The sequence below is a fragment of the Poecile atricapillus genome, chromosome 8 (assembly GCF_030490865.1).
Source record: "Poecile atricapillus isolate bPoeAtr1 chromosome 8, bPoeAtr1.hap1, whole genome shotgun sequence".
NCBI classification, from domain to species: Eukaryota; Metazoa; Chordata; class Aves; order Passeriformes; family Paridae; genus Poecile; species Poecile atricapillus.
In genome coordinates, this window is record NC_081256.1 from 18,765,689 (window position 1) to 18,787,631 (window position 21,943).

At 57.5% G+C, this 21,943-nt stretch overlaps 1 protein-coding gene across 2 annotated transcripts in view; it reads right to left on the minus strand.

Annotated features, from left to right (window-relative positions):
- Nucleotides 1–21,685, minus strand: part of EPHB3 (EPH receptor B3) — a 29,516-nt gene extending 7,831 nt beyond the window's left edge. For both annotated transcript variants that reach the window (XM_058844138.1, XM_058844136.1), the window contains exons 1-3: nt 21,506–21,685; nt 8,104–8,168; nt 7,062–7,734 (exon numbers count right to left, since the gene is read on the minus strand). In XM_058844138.1, the coding sequence (XP_058700121.1) occupies nt 7,062–7,734; nt 8,104–8,168; nt 21,506–21,602 (835 nt within the window). In that variant the 5' untranslated portion in view covers nt 21,603–21,685. The remainder of the gene's footprint in view (nt 1–7,061; nt 7,735–8,103; nt 8,169–21,505) is intronic.
- Nucleotides 21,686–21,943: the final 258 nt, after the last annotated feature.

Consider the following 21,943-nt stretch of genomic DNA (forward strand, 5'->3'; position numbering starts at 1 on the left):
CTGCCAAATCTTTGATCAGCAGCTTGAAGACCTCAGGCCTCCTATGGGCCTTTCCACCACCATCAGCCATGCCCAGGGACGCATGGCTGGGAAGGGTGAGAAGAGTGGGCTGCTGGAAGCGCCACATGGCTTAGGCACAGCTCTGCCAGGAAATGCTGTGCTCCAGCAGCAGGCCTGAGGTAATTGGAGGTGGGATGAGTTGGTCACCACCAGCAGTATGAGGGGACGGGGGGGTCCATCCAGGAGCTCCATTCCTCAGTTCTGTTTCTTCACTGCCCTTTTGAAGGGTATTACCATGCTTCCTTCCATGGAGAATGGCCATGCTCATTTCCAGGCTTGGCAACCTTCAGAGTGCCAGGTCCATCCTCTGGGGAAGTAAGGCTGGGAAGGCAAGAATTCCTCAGTCCTGTCTGCAGCAGCCCCTGCGAGAGGCCTCCACTGCCCAAAATCAGCCACTCAGCCCCAAACCTTCCGCCTCAGGCTCTTGAGCCACTTCTCAGTCCCGGGGCGGTGGCACCTCATGAGATTGACTCAAGTGGAGCGCTGAGCAAGATGAAAACATTCCTGCAGGTCCTTGGCTGAAGAGCTGCTTCAGCATCACTGCCACCTCCCTCCTCCACTTCCGATCAGGGTCCTCCAAGGAGCCACAAGTCCTGGGATACAGCCCGATTGGCACCACAAGGTGTTTATTTGTAATGAGGGGCACGTGAAAGGATTAACAGCACATGAGCCAAGGAGCAGAGTGTCCTTGGGAACCTGACCCACACCTCAAAATAGCCCGATTTATCACGTTGTTGCCCAAGGAAGCAGATTCTGTGCTTTGTGTTTGCAGCTGGATGAGGTGAGAGACCCACTGGCGCCAGCTCTGCTTTGGCATCACCCTGTTTGCCACAGCTGGGGCAGCATCAGCACCGATGGCCCCAAAGGAAGGCACATCCTCCTCACTCCACCACGTCAGGGAAGCTCCAAGGGCACGTAACCCTCCCACACCTGTCACACATCACAGTGAAAACAGGGGGATGTTTCCTGGTGCTTCACCAGGCTGTGGCAAGTGGAAGTTTCCTGCTATGAGGCATCTCCCGACACCCTCTGTGGAAGTTTTCCGGCTGGTTGCAGCCCCACACGGGGCGTGGAGTGCTGTGAGTCACATGCTGCCAGGCCGGCCCCACAGGGACCTGCACGCAGCTCCAGGTGCTGTCTTGGGTCCCTGGTTTGTCCAGGCACCAGGAACCTCAAGGAAGAAACCCTGCTCCAGTACAGTGCTGCTGGCCAGGGGAATGTGAGAGCAGCCCCTCGCAGAGACAACTGCCTGCTCTCCAGCCCCTCTGCCTGGACGGGTGTCAGGAGCTGCTTCCTGCTCCCAGGGTGCGAGCCTTCCGGCAATGAGACTCTTCTTGGTCAAAACAGGACTGACTACATGGCTCAACTGACTCCAGCTCCTTGACCTGAGTTCACCCAGCCTCTGGGCCTTCCCATTGGAAAGCAAAGCTTTGCCCATCCCGACTGTGCAGGCTGGAAGGCAAAGGAGTGCACAGATCTACTCCTTGGCAAGCAATGGGGAGCCAGCAGGTCCAGGGCTTTTGTCTTCCCAGCCTGGGACAATCGGGCCACCAGAAAATGTGTCTTTATGTGGACAGCAGAGGCCCAGAGGTTGCAGAGCAGCCTTGGCATAGGCAGACCCACCCCGGCTGGAGTCCCGGGCGGTTCAAACTGGGTGGATGCAGATTCACACATAAGGAACCAGATTGTTGAGGAATGAGAGATGACTGAAACCTCTTGGACAGGAATGCTCTGGGCTCAGAAAGCTGCCAAACATGCTTTGGTTATGGAGAGGAGCCCAGATCCATCAGGGACAAAACCCCCTGAACAGGCTTGTTGGGGGGAGAGTGAAGCCGGAGCAAGCAGAGCTTGTGTGAAGCTGACAGCCCAAGCATGGCATGGCAGCCGAGGACAGCCAGGTGCTTGCAAAGGCTGCGGGAGGGATGAGGGCACTTGGTCTCCCACACACGAGGTGCCAGCTGGTGCCGAGTGGGTTATGGGCACAGAGGTGATCGTGGCCTCCCAGACACAGGAGGAAGAGACAGGCAGAGCTGTCCTTCAGCTGCTGCCTGCCATCCCTAAGTAGTGCCCAGTGCAGGCACAAGGGATGAAGGCCTTTTCCTTGCATCCTCATGCCACCCTGGCAGGAGGGGGATGAGCCATGAACCAGCTCTGTTAAGAAGGGGAAGAGCAGCAGAGGGACCGAGGCCCAGATGCACTCCAGTGTTTAAGTTTCCAACTCTGCTTAATAAATCAGAGCATAAAGACCTCGGTGGCAGCGTGACAGCTCTCAGCCGCCACATTTGAAGGCTGTAACCGAGCTGAAAGCTGATCCCAGGTCCCTGGTGGATAAGCCGCTGTGTCATCTCTTCTCTGCAAGAAACTGCCTGTACAACAACCACTGTCTTGGCCGGCACGCTGCGGAACGAGCCTGGGAGCTCTGGAGTGGGAACGTGACTCCATCCAGCCGGAGCTGGGAAGCCAGGCTCCCTTCTCCCTGCTGAGAGCTTTGCATAAGCACTTTTCCTGCTGAAGTGTCCTCAAATAAAATAACAACTCTGAACCTCTGCACACAGATCACATCTCCTGGTGTTGTGTTGCGGTCACTTCTGGGGAGAACATGACAGTCAGTGACAGCCACAGGATAACAGGTCAGGGAACCGAAGCGGAGCTCCCTGGTCTGAAGAGGAGCTGATGGGAGGGAGAGGCAGTCTGGCCTGACAGCAGGGATCAGCCACAGAGGGGATTTGTGTGGGGTGTGGGAGGGAGTAGGATAGTAACAGAGCCCTGCTGTAAAGCTGCCCCTGCACCCTCTACGGGGCATGGCACACCCGGCATGGCACACCCGGCCATCCAGCTGCTTCTGGCAGCCCCTCCAGGATTTTCATCAGCTGCCGACCTCCAGGGCCTGATCCTGTCTCAAAGAGCTGCAGCACAGAGCTGGGGGAAGAGGAGGGTACTATTCCCAAATACAATCCCCACCCTGGTGAATAAAGTTCAAGGAAGGGAGCTGAAAAAAACACTGAAATAAAACCCTTCTGGCAGCAGCAGAGAGCAATGACTCATCCCGTAGGCAGCCTCCATTATTGCATGGGATGCAGGCAAGCAGCAATGAACCACGCATACATCCCCAAAACTTTGGGGTCCCCTCCCTTGGGGAAGGCAGGGATAGCTGTGACACATCGGGAAAAAACAGCCCCAAACTACCATGTTTCATGTTTTGACTGTTTTCCATTCACACTACAATATTCCAGCATCCTTCCAGCTATTTCTCTCCCTGTAGGACTGAAGCAGGATGCCTCGCCTGAACTTAGATAAATTAAACTGATCATATCCCCTTGCCCATCAACCCTGTAATTTCTTTAGAGGCAGCAGTCAGGTTTGTTCAGGACGATCTGTGCTTTATGAACCTGCACAGCTCGCTCCCTTCTCGCTGTCGTAAGTGGCTACAGACGGAGCAGAGCTGTGGAAGCAACAGCCTGGCTACAGCTGAGGCGGTAACTCTGTTTTTAAGTCTCTCTTAAAAGGCAGTTATTTAAAAAAAAAGTAAAATAATCACCCTTTGGGTGAAAATATTTCACACTAGCGCAGTCCAGGAGTGAACGGGGTAAATCTGAAGGGAGAGAAGGGAAAGAGCCCTTGGGGGTTTGAAGTGGCATCCAAGGAAAAGGCAGGAAAACAATTTTTTTCCTTTTTTTTTTTAAGAAAAGAAAAAAAAAATTCAATAAGCAAAGCTGCCTCTTGAGCCACAGCGGGTCACAGGCAGGACGGCAGGGGCAGATTTCCTCGACTGTGTTACAAGTAACCCATTGTGGAGCTGCCTGGCTGTAAACCGGCAGCTCTCCCTGCCTTCCCTGCTGCTGCCTTTGATCTGGAATCCCGGGCAATTAATCCCAGGCAGTTTCACTTCCTGGGTTTCATGCAGCAAGCCCATGTTGCAATGCAAAGCTGCAAACAGTTGGCAAGTGCAATGCTTGCTTGGCAATTTTTTTTTTTATTTAATTCAGGGTGATGTTTTCATTAGTCACTGATTGCAAGGGAATTTTATTTTTGCAAAAGTTCTGATTTTGGCCCCAGACTGACCTGCACTCACCTACTGATTGTGCCCAAATGTTCAGTGCCTGGTGCCACAAGAAAAGAAACATCAAGAAGACTGAGAAATGGGTCTCAGGAAGGTGTGGTGTCATGCTGGACACTATCATCTCCAGTGCTAGCTCCTATGGTTTGGGTGTCCATGGACTGTGCCACATTGACTCAGTTTCCCTCCCAAGCGGGCTGCAGGCTCTGGGGGCACTGTGGTCCTCCTCCAGGACTCCCCCATGAGCAGAGGGGACATGCAAGGAGGGGGCTCACTGCCCACCCCGGCACAAAGCCTTTCTGTCTTTGTGTGAAGCCAACAACACAAGGGGTACAAATCCCAACAATCCGTCATGGAGCACATGCCCAGGAGCATTTTTGGGGAGCCCCTTGACACCAAATCCCCTGAACAGTTTGGGTGCCTCCTAACCAAAAGGAGAAGGGATGGGGCTGGGGGAAAGGCTAAACCCCAGGGGCTGCAGGGCTTGGGGTGTGAATGCAGTGTACCCCAGCCCATGGAGGCATGTGGGAGCCTTTGCCCCCCTCCCTGGCCATTAGCTCCTCCTTGTCCTCCAAGAGCTTCCTCTGCAGCTCTGCGTGGTAGGGAGTGTGTGGGAAGCGGCACAACCCCCAGAAGGGCCATGTGCTAATTAAATAAAGATAATGAGGCTGAGAATGAGATGCCAAATCAATGCTGTGGCAACTCAGGAGTAGAGCGCCAGGTACCAGCCTGGCGTATCGCCTTACAAAGCATGCCAAAGAAACTGTCTTCAGTCAGGCAGGATGAGCCCTCTGCTCCCGAGGGACCGGGATACAAGCTGCATTGTAACAGGTCTGAATGCAAGCTCTAATCTTGGCTCTGGATGGAGATAAAGAGGAGGAGGAGGAGGAGGAGGTCTTCAAAGGCCACTGAAAGTCTGGGAAAAGGGGGAGATTTACAACAGGGCTTATCCCATCTAAGCAGTAACTGGGTATTGTTATTTATTAAAATGCCATCTGGCATTCTGGAGCGCTGCTCGCCCACACAGTGAAGCCCCTGTGAGCTCCCTGGGGCGGGAGTGATGAAACCCCGGCTTTGGGGGCTGCATCCACACTGCTGCCCATGACATGGGCTCAGAGACTTCTTGGTGGTGCTGGACTGTGGAAATGGGGTAAGCGAACATCCAGCCAAGAGGAGCAAAGGAGCTACAGCTCCAGCTTCTCCCAGCCCTTCTTCAGCTGTTTCCACTTAAAACACACGATCATATGGCGGAAAATCTGATCCTACAAGCGTAGCGCAACTTTCCCAGAGAAACGTGAGGACACCGCCGCTTCTGCCTAGCAAGAAGGCAGGCTGCCGGATGGAGACGTGCCCATGGCCCAGCGTGGCTTCCCTGCCTGCTGCAGCAGAAGCCGGGGCTTGGTGGGAAATCAAAGGCGCTGGGAAAACCGCCACATGGGGGTCTGTCCAGCTCGGGGATGTGGAGATGGGACCTTGCCCCAGGCTCCTGAGCCTAATCTGAGGAACTCTGTCCTGCCTTGGGATGCCTCCTCTCAGCAAAGTCCTGGTACTGGCTGGTAACTGTGTCACCTTGTGTCCAAACCCCACTCTGCTGGGAAAGAGCCAACATCATGCATGGTCTAAGATCTCCCAGTCCAAGCAAGAAGGAAAGCACCTCTGCAGGAGCATGGACCTCAGTGCAGTTTGAAGTGCGGATGGATGCCTGGCACTGGTGTCCATCTGCTCAAGAGGAGCCAGACTGGCTGCTCACAAGACTGATGCAGGGGGCTGTGGCACTGATGAGCTGTGCTGGCACTGATGGTGCTGGACGCTCTGGAACTTGGCAGAGCTGCGGCCCTGTGGAGACTGACCTCTCCCTAACTAGGCACAGCAGCATGGCTGTCAGCTGCTCCCAAAGCCAATGGGGCGGCCAGCCTGACCCGAGCCCCGCGTCACAGGCCATCCCAAATCATATGGCCCCTGCCAAGAGCAAAGGGCCGGCGCCAAGCATCCCGTCATCGGCGAGCACAAGGCATCCAGTGCTGGGGGCCCAGCCAGCATCCCACTCCCTGTACAATGCCTGCAGCCAAGGGGAACGGCAACCTTTCTGCCCTAAACCCCAGACACCCCAGGGCAGGGTCCTGCTTGCCAGAGACAGCTCCCAAGAAAAAAATCACCCCAAGGGAGTGCAACATTCATCCAGACAGATTTTTCCTTATCAACACACCCGAACTGGGGTTAAACAGCAACACCAAAGCTATCGTGGGAGAACATGGCAGCTGCAGGACCCACGCAGAGCTATCCTGCTGCTAGGGTGGCTCTCCATCCCCAGCATCTCCATTTGCACGATATGTTTCCTTCCCTTCCAGCAAGAACAAGGAGTTTCAGATCCCCTGCCTTTGTGCTGGTCCCTACCATCCCTGCTGCAAGCTTCAAGCACTGGGGAACATGCATCAGCAGGGGGAACATGCATCAGCATGGCTTCTCCCACAGTGGAGCCCTGCTCACCACCAGGGCTTCCGAGTGCCTCCGCACAAGCAGCGTGAAATCACACTTGCCAAGAACAATCCCTCGCCCCAGCCATGAGCACTGCAGGAGGGAGAGAGGGAAGATGCTGGATACGGCAGCAGTGATGAGAGAACTTGGTAATTCTCAAGGGCTTAAATGTGCTGGATCCCTGCTGACGACCATGCCTTGAGCTGCAGCTCTGTTCAAAGAGATGCATCCTACAGAGGGTAGCACTGGTGGTTGCTCACCAGTGTGTCCCAGCAGACACTGCATGAGTCCAGACCACAAAGGTTTTAAGGTTTCGGAGTCAAACTGTAGACCAGACCTCTGAGATATCACCCTCCTCACTCATCAGGGAAAAGCCTCCAAAACCAGACTGAGCTCAACACAAAACCACCTCCTTCACATCAACGTATCCATGGGGGCAAAAGCCATGGTCGCTCTGCCATGCACATACCTTGGCACTGGGTATCCTTCATGGTGGGCTCATATCCAGCAGCACACGTACACGCTCCCACAGGTACCATCCACTCGCCATCACCGTTGCAGTACAGCTTTAGGGGCACAGACACCTCCACCGCATTGGGGATGCAGGTGCCTGGTGCGATGACCAGGGAAGTGGGCTCAGCCCCCGTTAAAGTCTCCGGGAAGACAGCAAAGCCAGCAATGGTGTTGGAGCATTTCTTGTAGAAAGCCCGGACAGAGATGAGGGACATGCAGGCTCCCAGGTCTTGGAAGGCAAGGTAAAAACCATTCTTGGAGAGAGGGCCAAAGCTGCGCACCTTGGTGTTCACGCGGCCAGACTCCAGCTTGGAGAAGCTCTCATCTGGGGCAATTGTATCCACTTTGATATAGGGGTTCTCCATCCAGAAAGGGCTGTTTGCAGAGGCAGAATCCGTATCTGACTCATAATAGAAGAGGTTGAAGGTCTCTTTGCAGGAGCCAGGGATGTTGGGGATGCTGTTGCAGTCCCGCACAGTGAACTTCAGCTCCACATAGACACGCTGGACATCTTGGCGCTGGATGAATTTGGTACGAAGCCAGTTGTTCTGGTTGGCCTCCCGTACGTTGCAGACCTGGTACGTGCGGATAGGGTTCATGGCCTCATCATAACCACTGACTTCTTCCCACTGTGATTGAGAGGGAAAGGGTTAGATCCCCAGCCAGGGACATCATCGCCATGGACACATTGTGAATGGCACAGGGGTGGGGGGAACAGGCACCAGTCAACAGGGAAGAGCAGCAGCTGCACCTCCACCCGTCACAACCCTCCTGGTCATCAAGGTGACTAAGAGCAACCCAGGCCAGGGACCATGGCACTCCCACTCCACCGGCATGGAGTAAGAGGAGATGGTTTCAGGAGGCAAGGATATGTACAGAAGGGAAGGAGGAAGATGCAGCCAGCTTCACAAAGGCATTGGTGAGCAACCATGATTCCCATGGGGCCAGGGCCAACTCTGCCCTTTGGAGGTTAGGACCAGGGCTGGTTCAAAACTTACCCCTGTCTCCGGATGAGTTGTCCATGACAACTCAGAGGTCACCCACTTCGTGTCCATCAGGGTCTCTGGAGAGAAAGGAAGGAGAGAAAGAAGTAATTGGAGATGAAGGCCAAGATTAGAGGGGAAAAAAACCAGGAGGAGTGGGGGAGAGGAGAGCTGAGCTTGACATTTCTGTGGAAAACAGCAACTTGGGGGGTGAGACATGGTGGGAGGAGGGGGGAGCGGCGCAGACAGACTCCAGATTTCTCTTCTCCTGTCAAGAGAACAGGAAGAGCGAGGCGTCCCTGGAGAGCTGTGCTGGAGCAGGCAAGCAGCAAGACGAAGAGCTGGCCAGGTGGCAAGGGGGAGATGGGGACAGGATGCCATCCCCAGCCACTAGCACAGCCAAACGTGCCCCCCAGGCAGTGCAGGGGGTGCCAAAGGAGGAAGCCCCTGTCCGCACACTCCCCCTCTGCTTTGGCAGGGCGCGTATTTACTGTGGCTGGGGTTGAAAGGGCCTGTTCCCATGACAGGGTGGTGCGGGCCAGGCAGGTTTATCCAGAGGAGGAGGGACTGGCAGGCTGCTCTCCCAGAGACGCCCCACATCACTCATTTTACAAGAGGGGAGAAGAATTTGACCGTCTGGCCAACATTCCTGGAGCAGACTACAAGACAAACCACCCCGGCAGCATTCCCCAAACAGCCCCAGCCCCAGCCTTGGGGGAGCGAGACGCTTGTCTGGGAAGAGCTGCAATTGCAGGCAGCTGTCGCTAATCCCAGGCAGAGCCGCGTGGCTCCGCGAGAGCACCACGCATGAAAACCAGGAGTGAAACACAAGGATGAGAGCACATCAACATGCTCAGGGGCCAATGGCCCCTCTGTGAGCTGCTGGCCCTGTGAGCCCTGCTCCAGGGATGGCCCTTAGGCTGTTTGGAGGGGAACAGGCACCCCGGCATCCTCTGGATCTTGTTCTGCCTAGGTGGGGTTTGGAAGAAAAGGGGTGCAGATGCCTGGAGACCCTGGTGTGCTCAGGGGAACACGCATCAGCAGGGGGGCTTTGCTGCCTGCACTGAGCAGGACCCAGGACCAGCACCAAAACACCTCCCTGATGAGGACCTCTCCCTCCCCAGCTGCAAGTATGGCCCCATCCCAAACCTTATGCAGCTCCCCAAGGACATCCATCTGTCCACTTCTCAGCCCACCCAGGCTCAAGTCTAAGGGCAGGGAGCCATGGCTCTCCTAGTCCCAGCAGTGGGCTGGGAACTGCTCACTCTCGCCAGCTGGGGCACAAGGATGTGCCAGGGCAGCTGAGTTGTACCAGCACCATGGCTCAGCACCACAGCAAGAGGCAGTTTCAGCTTCTTTCCTTCCACCCCAGGAAAACCCCAGGCTGACCCAACCAGGGAGGAAGTGTGGAGGAGGAAGGAAGCATTCACGCATCGCAGGGTTTCGGATGAAGCCTGACTGGAGGTAAACACCTTCTTCCCGCGTCCCACCCTGGGGAGACCCGCCAGCAGCTCCCAGGCCAGCACCCACAGGCAGGCTGGGAGCACAGGCTGTGGGTGCCACTGCGGCACAGATAAACAAGCACATTTGAGGACACGTGGGCTCTCTGACCTGCCTCGTGGCTCGCCAGGTTCCCAGCTGGGCCAGCACGCCAGCTTCTTGCCCAAGCTGTTTGCCTAAAGCAAACACACAGTCCCACTGTGGGCTGGTGGCACTAGCAGTGGACATGGCACTGACATGGAGGAAAACCTCCCATGGTGCCAGCTCCCCATCAGAAGAGATGCAGAGGGGCAGCATCTACAACAGACACCAGTGCAGAGATGGTCACTGGTTATTTGTTGTTTCTCAAGAACACAAACTAGGGGCATCTGGCAAAAACAGAGGGAGAGAAGGAAGAAGTCCTCTGTCACACAGGTAATGCAGGAGGGGTGGGACACAGGATGGGCATTGTGCACCTATAAGGCAGCCTCTGCTTGGTCCCATGGCAGTACCTGCCCCGGGAACACTGCAAGTCGCTCTTTCCCTTCCCATTTCCCACACCATCACTTACTGAACCCCAGCGGGATCCCAAGCGTGGCTCTGCACAACCACAAGACCAGTCACTGGAGATGCTGCTGTGCTTCCAGACCCCTGCATGGGGTGGCTGCCAGGGTGGGTGGGCAGTGCCAGATGACAGGGGAGCAGGTTCCAGAAGGGGGCTGCCCACACCTCTGTGAGGGACAGGCCCTGCACTGGCTGCCCTAATAAGGGCACAGCGGTGCTGTGAGGGCCCAGACACGCGGTGCTGGCGGTGAGCAGAGCCAAGCGTGTGCTCAGCGCTCACAGTGCGGGGCTGCCAACTCCCGGTGCAGATACTCTGTGCAGGTCCAGCCAGTGCAGGGCCCTGCTGCCAGCATGGCCAGCTGGGGGTGTTTCTGCAGGAGGAGCGGGGAAGGGATGCCCTGTGTTCTCAGGGCTGGGGCTGCTGATGGATGAGCGGCTGTGGCGGTGAGTCAGGCTGGGGAGATGGGGATCTGGGTGGCAGGGTGTGCCCGCAAATAGAGCGACACAAGGATGCTGTGGCAAGCCACAGCATAGCTTGGACTGACCAGACTACAGTAGGTGTTTGCTTCCCAAACCTGTCCAGGGTATGCGGGAGCACTCCTGCACAGCAGCAGGCCCCATGCAGGAAGCCCTTGCCATGGCAGTTGTCCCCTCCGGCAGCGTCCTTCTCCTCGAGTGCTGGCCGTGGGCAGAACCTCAGCCTGGACAGGAGGCTTGCTGCCTGCATCCTAATTTGGCAGCATCTGCCATCTGACCAGCAGAGGAGAAAAAAAACTGACAGAGCCAAGCTGGCTGTTGGCGTGGGAGCCACGTAAACCACACAGAGAGAGTGGGGAGGGGAAATAATAAAAAAAAAAAAAAAAAATCACCAAGCAACTCAGCTAAAGGAAACAGGCTGAGCACAGAGGGCAGAGGGGGTTTCCTGCAGCCACGGGAGTGATCCATGTGAGGTCAGTGGAGCCTCCCAGACCCTTGCAGCCTTCCATTGTGAAGGTCGTGGGTGGAAGGTTCTGTGGCCTTCTATGCTGTGTGGTCTAGGTGCTGGTGACACACATGCTGAGCTGAGTTGCAGAAACAGCTCTCAGCCCTTAAATGTGCCACAGAGCTCTCACAGGGGCCTGGCCCTGAACCTGGTCTTCTCTCCCAAAACCACTGGGGCACACTGGCCCTCCATGAAAGGGCATGTGAAAGTGTCCTGGGCTGGGGAGCCCAAGCACTGGGCTTCAGTGGTTCAGGATCAAGCAGCCACTCTCTCCCTCTGGCCCATGGTGCCAGAGGCGGGTTGAGAGGTGTCACTGGTGATTTCCCAGCGCGGTTCAGGTTTACAGGTGCTGTGGAGGGACGTGAACAGCGTCAGGGCTGGCTGAACAGTGAGTCAAAGCCACTTCAATCCCGCACACCACAGCAAGAGCCTGGTCCCATTAGTCAACGGGAAATTGGCTCCCAATTTCGCCAGCTTGGGGAAGTCACCCTAAGGCTTGCTTTATCACTGTCTGCAGCTCTGGGAGTTGTCCTCTCCTTACCTTCAGCTGGGCAAAAGCAAGGGATTGAGCAGGAGCCTCGCTATGCTCAGCAAGTGCAGCTGGCCAGGGTTGACTCCACACAGAAGCAGGAGTTCCATGGCAGAGTGGGACCTCAGAACAGGGAAGATTCTTACTCCTTGGACAGGGCTGTGAACATCATTCTGGCTGTCTCCTCCCTTCCCTGCATTTCTCCTCCCAAGCACACCCTGAGCTTCAAAGACAAGCATTCCCCTACCAGCAGCCCTCCCATCACCTCCAGAGTCCCCAGCAGTTCACTAGGTGTTTGAAGCCCTGGCAAGGACCCATCTGGAGCCGGGGACCTCTTTCTCCCGGTGCTGAGGCTCAGGAATGCAGCATGCATGGTCTGAGGCCAGTGAAAACGTTTGAACTCCCCCCTTAAGAGGCCCAGAGAGCCCGTCTCGCGCTGTTGAGCGGCAGACGCGCGCGGCAGTGATGGCTGAGCCAGAAAAGGGGGGGAAATATCAAAATTCTTTCAAGATGAAGCCACTGGGGAAGACTCAGTCGTCTCCACCAATAAGCTCCACTTTGAACACTCTGTCCTTTGAATACACGGACTGATGGCTTTTATCAGGATACACTGGCAATATAGGATGCCAACTTTTTTCCCCGATGAGAAGGCAGCTCATGCAAGTCCAGAGCATCCTGGAAGAAGGCAAGGGAGAAAAGTTAGTAAAGACACCCACACAGCCTCACTGCAAACAGAGGAACCTGTTCTGCAACGTGCCCATGCTCTCCATAAGCTATGCACACCATGGCACCATGTCTGCAGGAGCTCAGCATGGGGCAAGTGGCCCAGACCAAATTTATGTGGCCACTTGCCCCACACTGAGCTCCTGCAGACACCATCAATGGCCATTTGCTCCAGGACATGGCTTGGCTTCCACTATGGTGGCTGCTAACAGTGGTGCTAGATGCCTCTTCCTCTCACTGCCATGCTTTTTTCTTCTGGAAGGAAAGCTACCTTGTTTAGAGATGCACTTCTAATTTTGGAGACTGCCTGCTAGTCAAAAAGCCACCAAAAGGGGCATCTCTGCATATTTTAATTTTTTTCTCAGTTTTGAAGATAATTACACCAGGAGTGAGTGGCCTTGCGTGCTCCCCATTCAAGTACCTATCGGTACAATTAATCCCAGCACTGTTCTGAGCAGCGGCACAAAGGGCCTTTGGTGTAAGGTCCTTTATCTGGGAACAAAGAGCTGCCTGTGGGAGAGAACCTGAGGTTGCACTTTTCCCGCTGACAAGCGTTCTGTACACAAAAGCTGAGCTACAGGAGCGCCCTGTGAGCGCGTCAGGTCTGGGAGACCCCGCAACACGTTTTCTTGAAGTGTGCAGCTCACCCAGATCCTTCCTCCTCCAGGAGGATTCTTCCTCTTCTGGCCCCAGCTAAACCCTGTAGCCATCCTCCTCCCAGGCAGGGGATGTCCCTGCTTCAAGGCTAGGGAACTCCACATGCTGCCTGCATTTAGGAAGCTCTCCCATCCCGCTCAGCCCATGTGCTCTGTGGATGGAGCACACCACAGACAGCAGCTTTGGAGCACAGGAGATGGCGTGCTGGGAGGTTTTGGCACTTGGCAGTCCCTTGTGCTGGAGCTGCACTGCAGGGAGGAGAGGCTCTTGCTGATGCAGTCAAGAGCCAGGAGAGCAGGGAGGCTGCAGCCAGCGTGGGAGGCATCAGGCAGAGCACCAGCAGGCACCCTCAGTGGTCAGGGGCTACCCAAGGTGGAGGTGGCAGGCATGGGGCTTGGGAGCCTGGGGAAGGTTCAGGCAGGCGCTGTCTGCTAGTTCTTTCTGCAGAGATGGGGCTCACAGCACTGCCAGCATGCTGCACAACTCACATGCCCTCATCCTCCCTCATGAATCCCATCTCTTCCAGGGACCCCCTGCACACCCGGCTACCCCAGTGCCTGGTGCAAGGCCAGGGGCCTGTGCTGGTCCCACCCTTGCTCTCCCTGACTGTCAGGCCGGGCAGGCCAGGCCGTGCGGTTCAGCCCAAGGGAAGGGCTGGAGCACTCCCTATCACCGCCCACGCTGGGAACCTTATGACGAGCAGGGTGCCTGCTGCTCCCCAGCGCCAAGGGGGGAGACGTGAGGCTGCCATGGGAGCTGGCCCCCACCTCATCCCTCTCCAGGGAGCCACAGGGGCTCCAACCGCTCATGACCACCGACGTCCTGGCCACTTGTCCCAGGTCCGAGGCAAGCCAGCAACTTGTCAATGAACTGGGAACAAAGGGAAGAGAGGAGGGGAAGAAAGAAAAAAAAAAAAAGGGGCCTGTATCACAGCTGTGGCCCTTCATGCCAAGGGCGTTTGGCCCATCATCAAAGGGGATCGGATTTGCTGAGGCAAATGATGACACATCCACTTCAAGCGGGGCAGGTTCTGCCTGCTGCTGGAGGCGAGCCACCGGAGTGAAGAAGTACTGTGGGCACTTAATAATAGACTCATTATTTCTGCATTATGGCAGGGCCCAGAGGCCCCAACTGAGATTAAGGCCCCTCTGCGCACACAGGGTGCATGCACACACCAAGCCAGGCAGTCTCTGCACAGAGAACCCAGCCAGTGGTGGGCAGCACTGCCAGACCTGGCATCATTCACCACTGCCAGTTCCAGCCTTGCCAGCATCATGGTAAGCTCACAGCAGGGCCCAAAACTCCAATTCCAATGATGCTCCAAGGATGCATCCTTCATTTCCCAATCCCACACCTACACTGGAGTATTAACCTCAAGCCAGGAGACGGTCCCATGGCTCTGAGCCACTAGCCTACTGCATCTCTCTCACAGCCTTCCTCATCTGATCCCAATGTCCTGCACCTTCTGCATTGGCCAGATCCAGATCCCAGATGACTGGGAGCTGCGGAGGGGGACAGGAATGCTCCTTCCATCCAGCCCTGCCCTGTCGCTCACCCACCATCCGCTAACTGGCTGAAGAGGGTTTTCCGGCCACGTGCTCCTCACCAGGAGCTGTTTCCTGACGGCTGCGAGACAGACTGAAGCATGTGAGAGAGGACAGGTGCCAGCTCTGCAAAAGGCAGATCAAGTGGCAGCGGCTGGGATGCAGGGAGGGATGGGTGCTCCTTCTCGCCTGGTCACGCACTGGATCAAGGCAGGAAGGGCATATTTCTGCCATTTTATGAGCAGGGCCATGCCAAGCTGGGCTTTAGCACTCACCAGCATCACACTCTGTGCACTCCCTTCTACAGCACAGAACTTGGAGCCTAGGACTTTAGGAGGACAGCAGCTTCTGCCCTCCAGCTGCGCGCCACGGACACGTGCAGCCTGCTGCCCAAAGCCTGCCAGGTCCTGGTCCTGCAGAAAGGCTGTACCGACACTGGGAGAGGACGGGAGCCAGCTGCCCGAGCCCAGCCCTGCACTGCAATTACTGTTCTATTAATACCACGGGGATTTCGGATGTCAGAGCCCAGTGTGCTACGCCAGGGTCAGCTTGGCCAAGGAAGAGCTGCCATCCCTGCCCGTGTGGTGGATGTGCCCCGGTACTTGCTGCTTCAGCTTGTCCAGGGGGAAAAGATGCTTTTGCTGTGCCAGGCTGTGTGCAAAGGGGAATGGACATTTCCCACAGACAGACTCTCATCCTTGCCTGCTGCCAGACTGCCCACTTGGGACAGGAATGTCCCTGCCTGGCCCAGGGGAAGGGGCTGCCCATTGCAGCTCTCTGCCATACGGACAACGTGACCAGCCGTGCCAGGCAGGCAGGAGCTCTATGGCCAGCAGGCAGGACAGATTTATAGGTCGCCGTTCCCAGCAGGAATGGCCATGCCACCGTCCTCTGCTGCCACAGAAATAACTCATCTGACCATGAGACGCCAGACCTGTTAAGAGCCACGAATGCCATTGACTAGGACATAGGCAGCAAATCAGCAAAGCCACCCTTGTTTCCAGGACATGTTATGATGGGGACACTCCTGCCCCCCTCTCTCTTGTGACCCTACTGGCCTGTGGCCATGGTTTCATGGGGCAAGAGTCCCCATGGGGCCAACAAGCTGAGCTGGGCTGGTGCGGGTGGATGAAGAGCCCCAAAGTCCCCAGGAGAAGGAAGATAAGGCGGTGGGTACTGCAGACTTGCCTCCGCAGGGCAACTGTTTGCGTCAGGCTGAGATCCAAAAGGCCCCTCTACCCCCCCAGCTCCACTTTTTTCCAGGTTGTACTTTTGGAAAGTGCCCAGAGGAGGAGTAATGATATTTAAAAGAAAAAAAAAACAACCCACCCCTTCCCCAAAAAAGGTTACTCCGTGCACATCCAAAGGCTCGCCCCACAGACGGGTAGCTTGGCTGCCAAGCTCCATCCCATCCCAACAGCGCAGAGTGGGAGTTTCTGCCAAGATATCCCTCCTCTCTACTGCCTGGGGCAGTTACCCAAATCTCCACGCTGCTCTCTGCTCGCTTCCTCAGCTCTCTGAGAGCACCAAGCCCATCTGGAACTGCTTAAACCCAAATATTGCCCCCCCGTCCCTCCTCCACCTCCCCCACCCCCAAACTCAGATTCTTCCAAAGTTAAAACAAGCACAGAGTCAGGAGGGGGTGCCGGGCCGGGCTGACTCGCTCCTTCATTTCGGTTTAATTTCTGGGGAACTAGAATAAATCTGTTCCTGGCGATCGTTCAAGCCCTGCACATTTTTCTCATTAATAAAAAAAAGGCCTTGGATAGCACGCCGCGTGTGTGTGCCCCCCCTCCCTGCGGGGTCCCCCTGTGCCCTGGCCCTTGCTGGGCAGGCACTCAGCACCCAAGAGATGCTGGACTGGGTGCAGGGGACATGGGGACAGCGGTGTCCCTTCCCGGGGACAGGGATGGATTTTGGCAGCCCTGTGCAACAGCCACACCTCACAGAGGAACAGCAAGGCTCAAATCCCCCTGCAGCTGCTGCTGGGCAGGAGAATCCTGGGGGAGGGCTCCCCTGGGAGGGGACATCCCTGCTGCCCACCCCTGCAGCACCGCAGCCCCCGCAGGGCCCCCGGGGCATTCCTGGGGAAGGGGCCGAGAAACAGGTGTTTGTCAACAGCTCCTGCCACATGCATGAGAAACGCCAGGCCCCGCAGCGCAGCAGGGCTTAGCAATGGGCAAAAATAAAATAAAGAGAACCCCCCAGCAAAATCCTCCCCCGTCCCAGCCTGGGACCCTCAGCCAGCACATGCTGGCACGTGCATGGAGAGCGGCCATGGGGCCAGTGCTCAGCCCTGCTGCTGCGCTCCAGCCTCTTCTCAAGATGGCTCCCGTTCCTCTTCAGCGGGGTGGCCATGCGAAGATAGCACTGGGATCGCTACCTCCTGACTCAGGGAGCACAGGCTAGAAGGCTGAGCTGCGCTGAGGGGAAAGCAGGCACCGGGGGGAGGGATGCAGCCCCTGTGAGAGTGGTGGCACTGTGGGAAAGGGACGTGGCCCTGCGGAAAGGGGATGTTGCCCCACTCCCAAGCTCAGTTCCATGACTCCTCTGCGACCATGCTGAGGGGGGGTGATAATGGTCTCCAAGCACAGGAGAATGAGGCTTCACCAGAGTGCCAAGCCTGTCCCTTCACAGGCAGGATGCCCACCTGCCCTTCCTACAAAATGGCTCCCACTTGGGGCTCAGGTCTGTGAGGGAACGGCCCATGCCCCGCTGCCAGCACCGCCCAGCCAGAGCACAGGGCTGGGTTTGGAGCAAAAACAACAACAACAACAAAAATGCAATAAAAAAAACAAAACATGACTTCAAATGGGACGTCCCAGTCGGGTGGGAGTGTCACTACAACAGGCTGCCTGGCCTTCAAGATGGCAGCCCATCCCCTGGGGCATGGGGCTCTGCCTGGCTCTGCAAGGAGATTTCTGTCTGTGGAGGGACACCCCCATCTCCACCATCCCCCAAATGTTTCATGGGAACATGCTGGACCCAGAAACAACAGCAGCTCATTATGGTTTCAACCACTGAGAAGCTTGTGGCAAAGGAAACCACCAGCTCCACCGCAGCCCTTGGGTATAGTCCCCCTTTCCCAGGGTTCTCCTCCGGGGGAGGCTGACACCCACCCTGTGGTCTGCACCAGCTGGGAATGGGGATTCCGACCCCGGGGCCGCCCCAGCACCCTTCCCCCAGCGCGGCTCCCAGGCGGAGACGCTTAATCCCGACAAACCAGTTTGACTCAGCACAACAGGAACAGCTACAATTTTAAAAACATGCAAGTCTGTGATTCAGATTGCTGGGGCTGTTTTAATTAAACGCCAAGCTCCCCTGCTCCAGCAGCAGCAGCAGCAAACGGCTCACGGAAAGAAAATGCAACAAACTGGTTTCCCCAAATATCTCTTGCAGTAAGTCATCATAACAAAACAAGGAGTTTCGGTTCATTCCTTAAAAACCAGAGGCCGCTATTTCCAATTGCAAGGTCTGGGCAGGCATGGCCTGGCAGCCACAACCTCGCTGTACACTGAGGGAGAAATGTGGGGCTGCAAATGGCCCCTGGTACTCTAAATTTTCCCTCACGCCAGCTCTCCGCATGCTCTGTTTGACACAAAGGAAAGCCCTTCTCCTCCCCTCCTCAGAGCATGGTCAGGAAGACTTCCTCGAATGCAGCGTTTACCAAGGAAAGGAAGATTTAATGAATCCAGTGAGCATTGTGGAGCCCCACAATCCACTTTCCTTCACAGCCCTACCCCAAGCATCCATAAAACAGCAGGGCCAACTTCACTCGTTGCCCCACCAAGAAACACGCCATTTCTGTGAAAAGTAATTAAACAGAAAGCAGATCTCTCTGCCAAGAAAATACCTGGCAGTTCCAGCACAGGGTCAATTAAGCAGGGGTTTGCTGGTACAGAATGGAGTGTAGTCAATCTGTGTAACACCCAGCTGGGGTCTGGGAGGTGCCACTGGGCAGAGCCCAGATTAAGAAAATCCCCCCTAGAAATCTTGCTGTATTGCGCGGTTTGGCTATATCACTAGAGCCTAAGTCTGCTCAGGACTACGTGCAGCAAACTAAAGTGCTTCAGCATGGGAGTTCACAGGGAAGCACGTGGGAAACTCCAAGTTTAAATGGAGTCCTGAATCCAGAGAGGCCGCTCATGACAGAAACAGCCTGGGAGAGTGGCTCCTAGGGAGAGCAGGTCCCTGTCCCAGTCTACCCACACCCCCAGGGCGACAGGCAGATCCAGTCTGTGGCTGTCCATGCTCCCTTGGGCCAGGGTGTTTTGAAGCCTGGGATTTTACCCCTGGATGGTCGGCAAGGGCCTGGAACGCAGCACATTCCCCATGCTGTTCCACTGCATCCACTCCCCACAGGGCCTCTGCTCCCACAGCCCCGTTGGGACAAACTTCTCGGCTCAAACCCCTGCACTGGAGAAAGGATCCGCTGTTGCCCCCGGATAGAGCATTCCTTCTGCAGCCGGCCCAGGGACTGCTGAACCGGAGAAGAAAAACACATTGTGACTTCAAACAGACCCAGCGCACTTACAGGATCTGGAGAGAAACCATTTTCTCCTCGGCAGCACAAAGCCCTCACTGAGCTGCTGCTGAGCGCGGCTTTTCTCCTCCACCCCCGTGGGGCCTTGTAAAGAAACCCAACTCCCTGCCATCCCCTCGGGAACGGGGAGCGCCATCCACCCCCAAAGCCCCCTGCCCTTCCAGCCCGGCACCAGCCGCAAGCCCAGCCCGTTGCACCTCGGAGGGGACGGTAAAGTGGCCGGGTCTGGGGACTGCTCACTGCCGTTGTCTGCAGGACGTGCATACAGCTTTATGGCCATGCCAGATTTATGATCAGCACTAAAATATCCAAACAAACGTGCACATGAGATTTACAGTAACCTCTGGAACGCGCCAGTCCCCGTCAGGAAGCAGCACTGAGCGTGGACAGAAATGCCAAACGTAGCAGAAGAGCGGGAGCTCACTGATCCTGATGTGAGCAGTGGCTTCCCTAAGCTGGGCAAGGCAGAAGCCTCTCCAGGCCAGCTGCAACTTTCTCTCCAGCTCCAGCAACAGCAAAGGGAAAACAAAAAGGAATAAAAAAAAAAAAAAAGAGGAAAGAAAAACCCGAAAAAAAGAAAAAAAAAAAAAAGAGAGAAAGAGAGAATCCCACGGGGAATCGGGGCCAGCCCGAAAACTGCTGGGCAGCTGCCAGCCGGCCCCGAAATGGTCCCACTGGGCTGGCACCCAGCTGGGCCCTGACCTCTCAGACAGCGTGTTCAGCCCGACCCCTCCACACATTCGGGAAGCTGAAAAAACCCAGCAGGGGCTGTTTATTTTCTCTCCATCCGACACTTCGCACTGCTCCATCCTGGGCTGGCAGTGGGGGAAATGCTGGGGCTCCCTGTCTCCCCGAGGACTGGAAGGACTATACCCAGGTGACACTGGTGCTGCCAGCCCCCACGCCAGCTATCCTTCCCAAATTCCTAAAGCGCTGATGGGAAGCAGGTTGCGAGGGGCTACCCGCAAGCGCGGGGCCCCACCGGGCTCCCTGCCCACAACTTCGTCCTCCGGCAGCTCTCCAAAAGGCAGGGATCCCCGGGCGGGTGCTCGGGAGCCTCCATCCTGCGAGGGCTGAGTGCCGGTGGCTTCTCCTTTTCCCTCCTGCTGCGGGGTTCCCGCTTAGCCGGGAGCTCCCGGACCCGGCAGGCCCACAGCTCTGAATCCTACAGCGTACAAAGGGCGAGGGGTTTAAATTTGTTTTTTTTTCTTTCCTTTAAAAAAAAACCCCAAAACGTCGCACGGAGGGAGGATGAAAAGGTACGCGGACAACAAGCATCCCCCCCAAACTTTCTACAAAGCCCAAAGCTAGAGGAAAGACGTCCCCCAGCCACCGCAGCGGGGGAGGGCTCCTGCCCACGACCACCCCCGGCGCCGCGGCCCGAACCTCGCAACGCGGGGCGACGGCAGCGAGAGCCCGAAGCACGACACCGCCTCCGAGCAGCCCCCGCCGCCCCCTGCCCGGGCGGGGGCACCCACAGCTCCGCTCTGCTGGGGGATCTCCCTTCCCTTCCGTCCCTCCCGCCCTCCCCAGCCCCCTCCCGCCGCTCCGGCAGCGGGTTCGGTTACCGGACACCGGAACGCCGCCGCCCCTGGCACTCCGGCTGGAGCCCCGCACACTTTGTGCCGAGACAAAAACCCGTCCGGGCCCTCTTCTCCTTCTTCTCTCCGGTGAGACCCGCCTTGCCCGCCCGGGAAACCCCGGTACCCCAGCGGGGCCAAAAGCCTCTTTCCTCGCTCAGAGCTGGGGGTGCAACGGCGCTGCCCCGCGGACCTGGGTTCACTCTCCAAGGGAAAGAGAATTACTCTCCGTTCTGTTCCCAACTCCATCGGAGCTCGAGGGCGGGTGAGCCGCGGAGCGCAGACCCGATCGGGGGTAGATGCGGCACGCGTGGCCACTCGCCCCGGAGGTCCCACGCTGGAGCCTCGGGGGTTAAGGCAGCGGGCGCGGCGAGCCCTGCCGGGGAAGGGATGGAGCCGGACACGGCACACGGACACTCCTTCCGCGGCCCCACCAGTTCTGGCACGCCGTGAGCTTCCACTGAAAGAAATATTAATTTTCCAGCCCTCTCGGTCGTGGCGAAAAGCCTCGAAACGTGAACCGAGTATCCAAAGAGGCGCCGCTCCCTGCCAGCAGCCGCCGGCCGCGGATGCCGCGGCTCTGCCGCGCCGGGCTCGGTTCCACGGGGCGTTGACTCTGAAACCTACTGAGGGCGGCTGAGCGCTGGGAGCGGGGCTGCGGCGGCGAGCTCTCCGCGGGTACAACCGGGCATCCGCGGCGCGACGACGAGTCGCGCTGAGCCACGACGGGCCTGGGACATCCTGGAGGATGCGTGCACCCGTGCGCGGTCGCCCGGGCCCCGGTGCGGCGGACGGGCACGCCCGCCCGGTACTCACCCTCCAGAGCGCGGCGGCCACCGGGGAGCAGCAGGAGCAGCAGGAGGGGGAGCAGCGGCGGCGGCGGCGGGGGGGCCCCCGGGCGGGCCGCGGCCATGGCGGGGGCGGTGCGGGCGGCCCCGCCGGGCAGTCCCGAGCTCGGCGCCACGCGCGGCTCCTCTCGCCGCCGCGCCACGCTCGCGCTCTGGCGCCGCCGCCGCCGCCGCCGCTGCTGAGCCGAGCGGGGCGGGGCCCGTCCGCCAATCACCCCGCCCCTGGCAACCCGGCGCCCCTGGCGACGGCGAGCGCGGCTCCGATTGGGCGGTGCTGCATCGGGGGCGGAGCCTCCGCGGAAAGATGAATTGGAGGGGGCGGGCACTTCCCGGCGCACCCCCCGTGGCCCCGCCCCCTGGCGCGGGAGGCGCAGGGCGGAGAGCGCGCCCCACCCAGCGGCCGCCC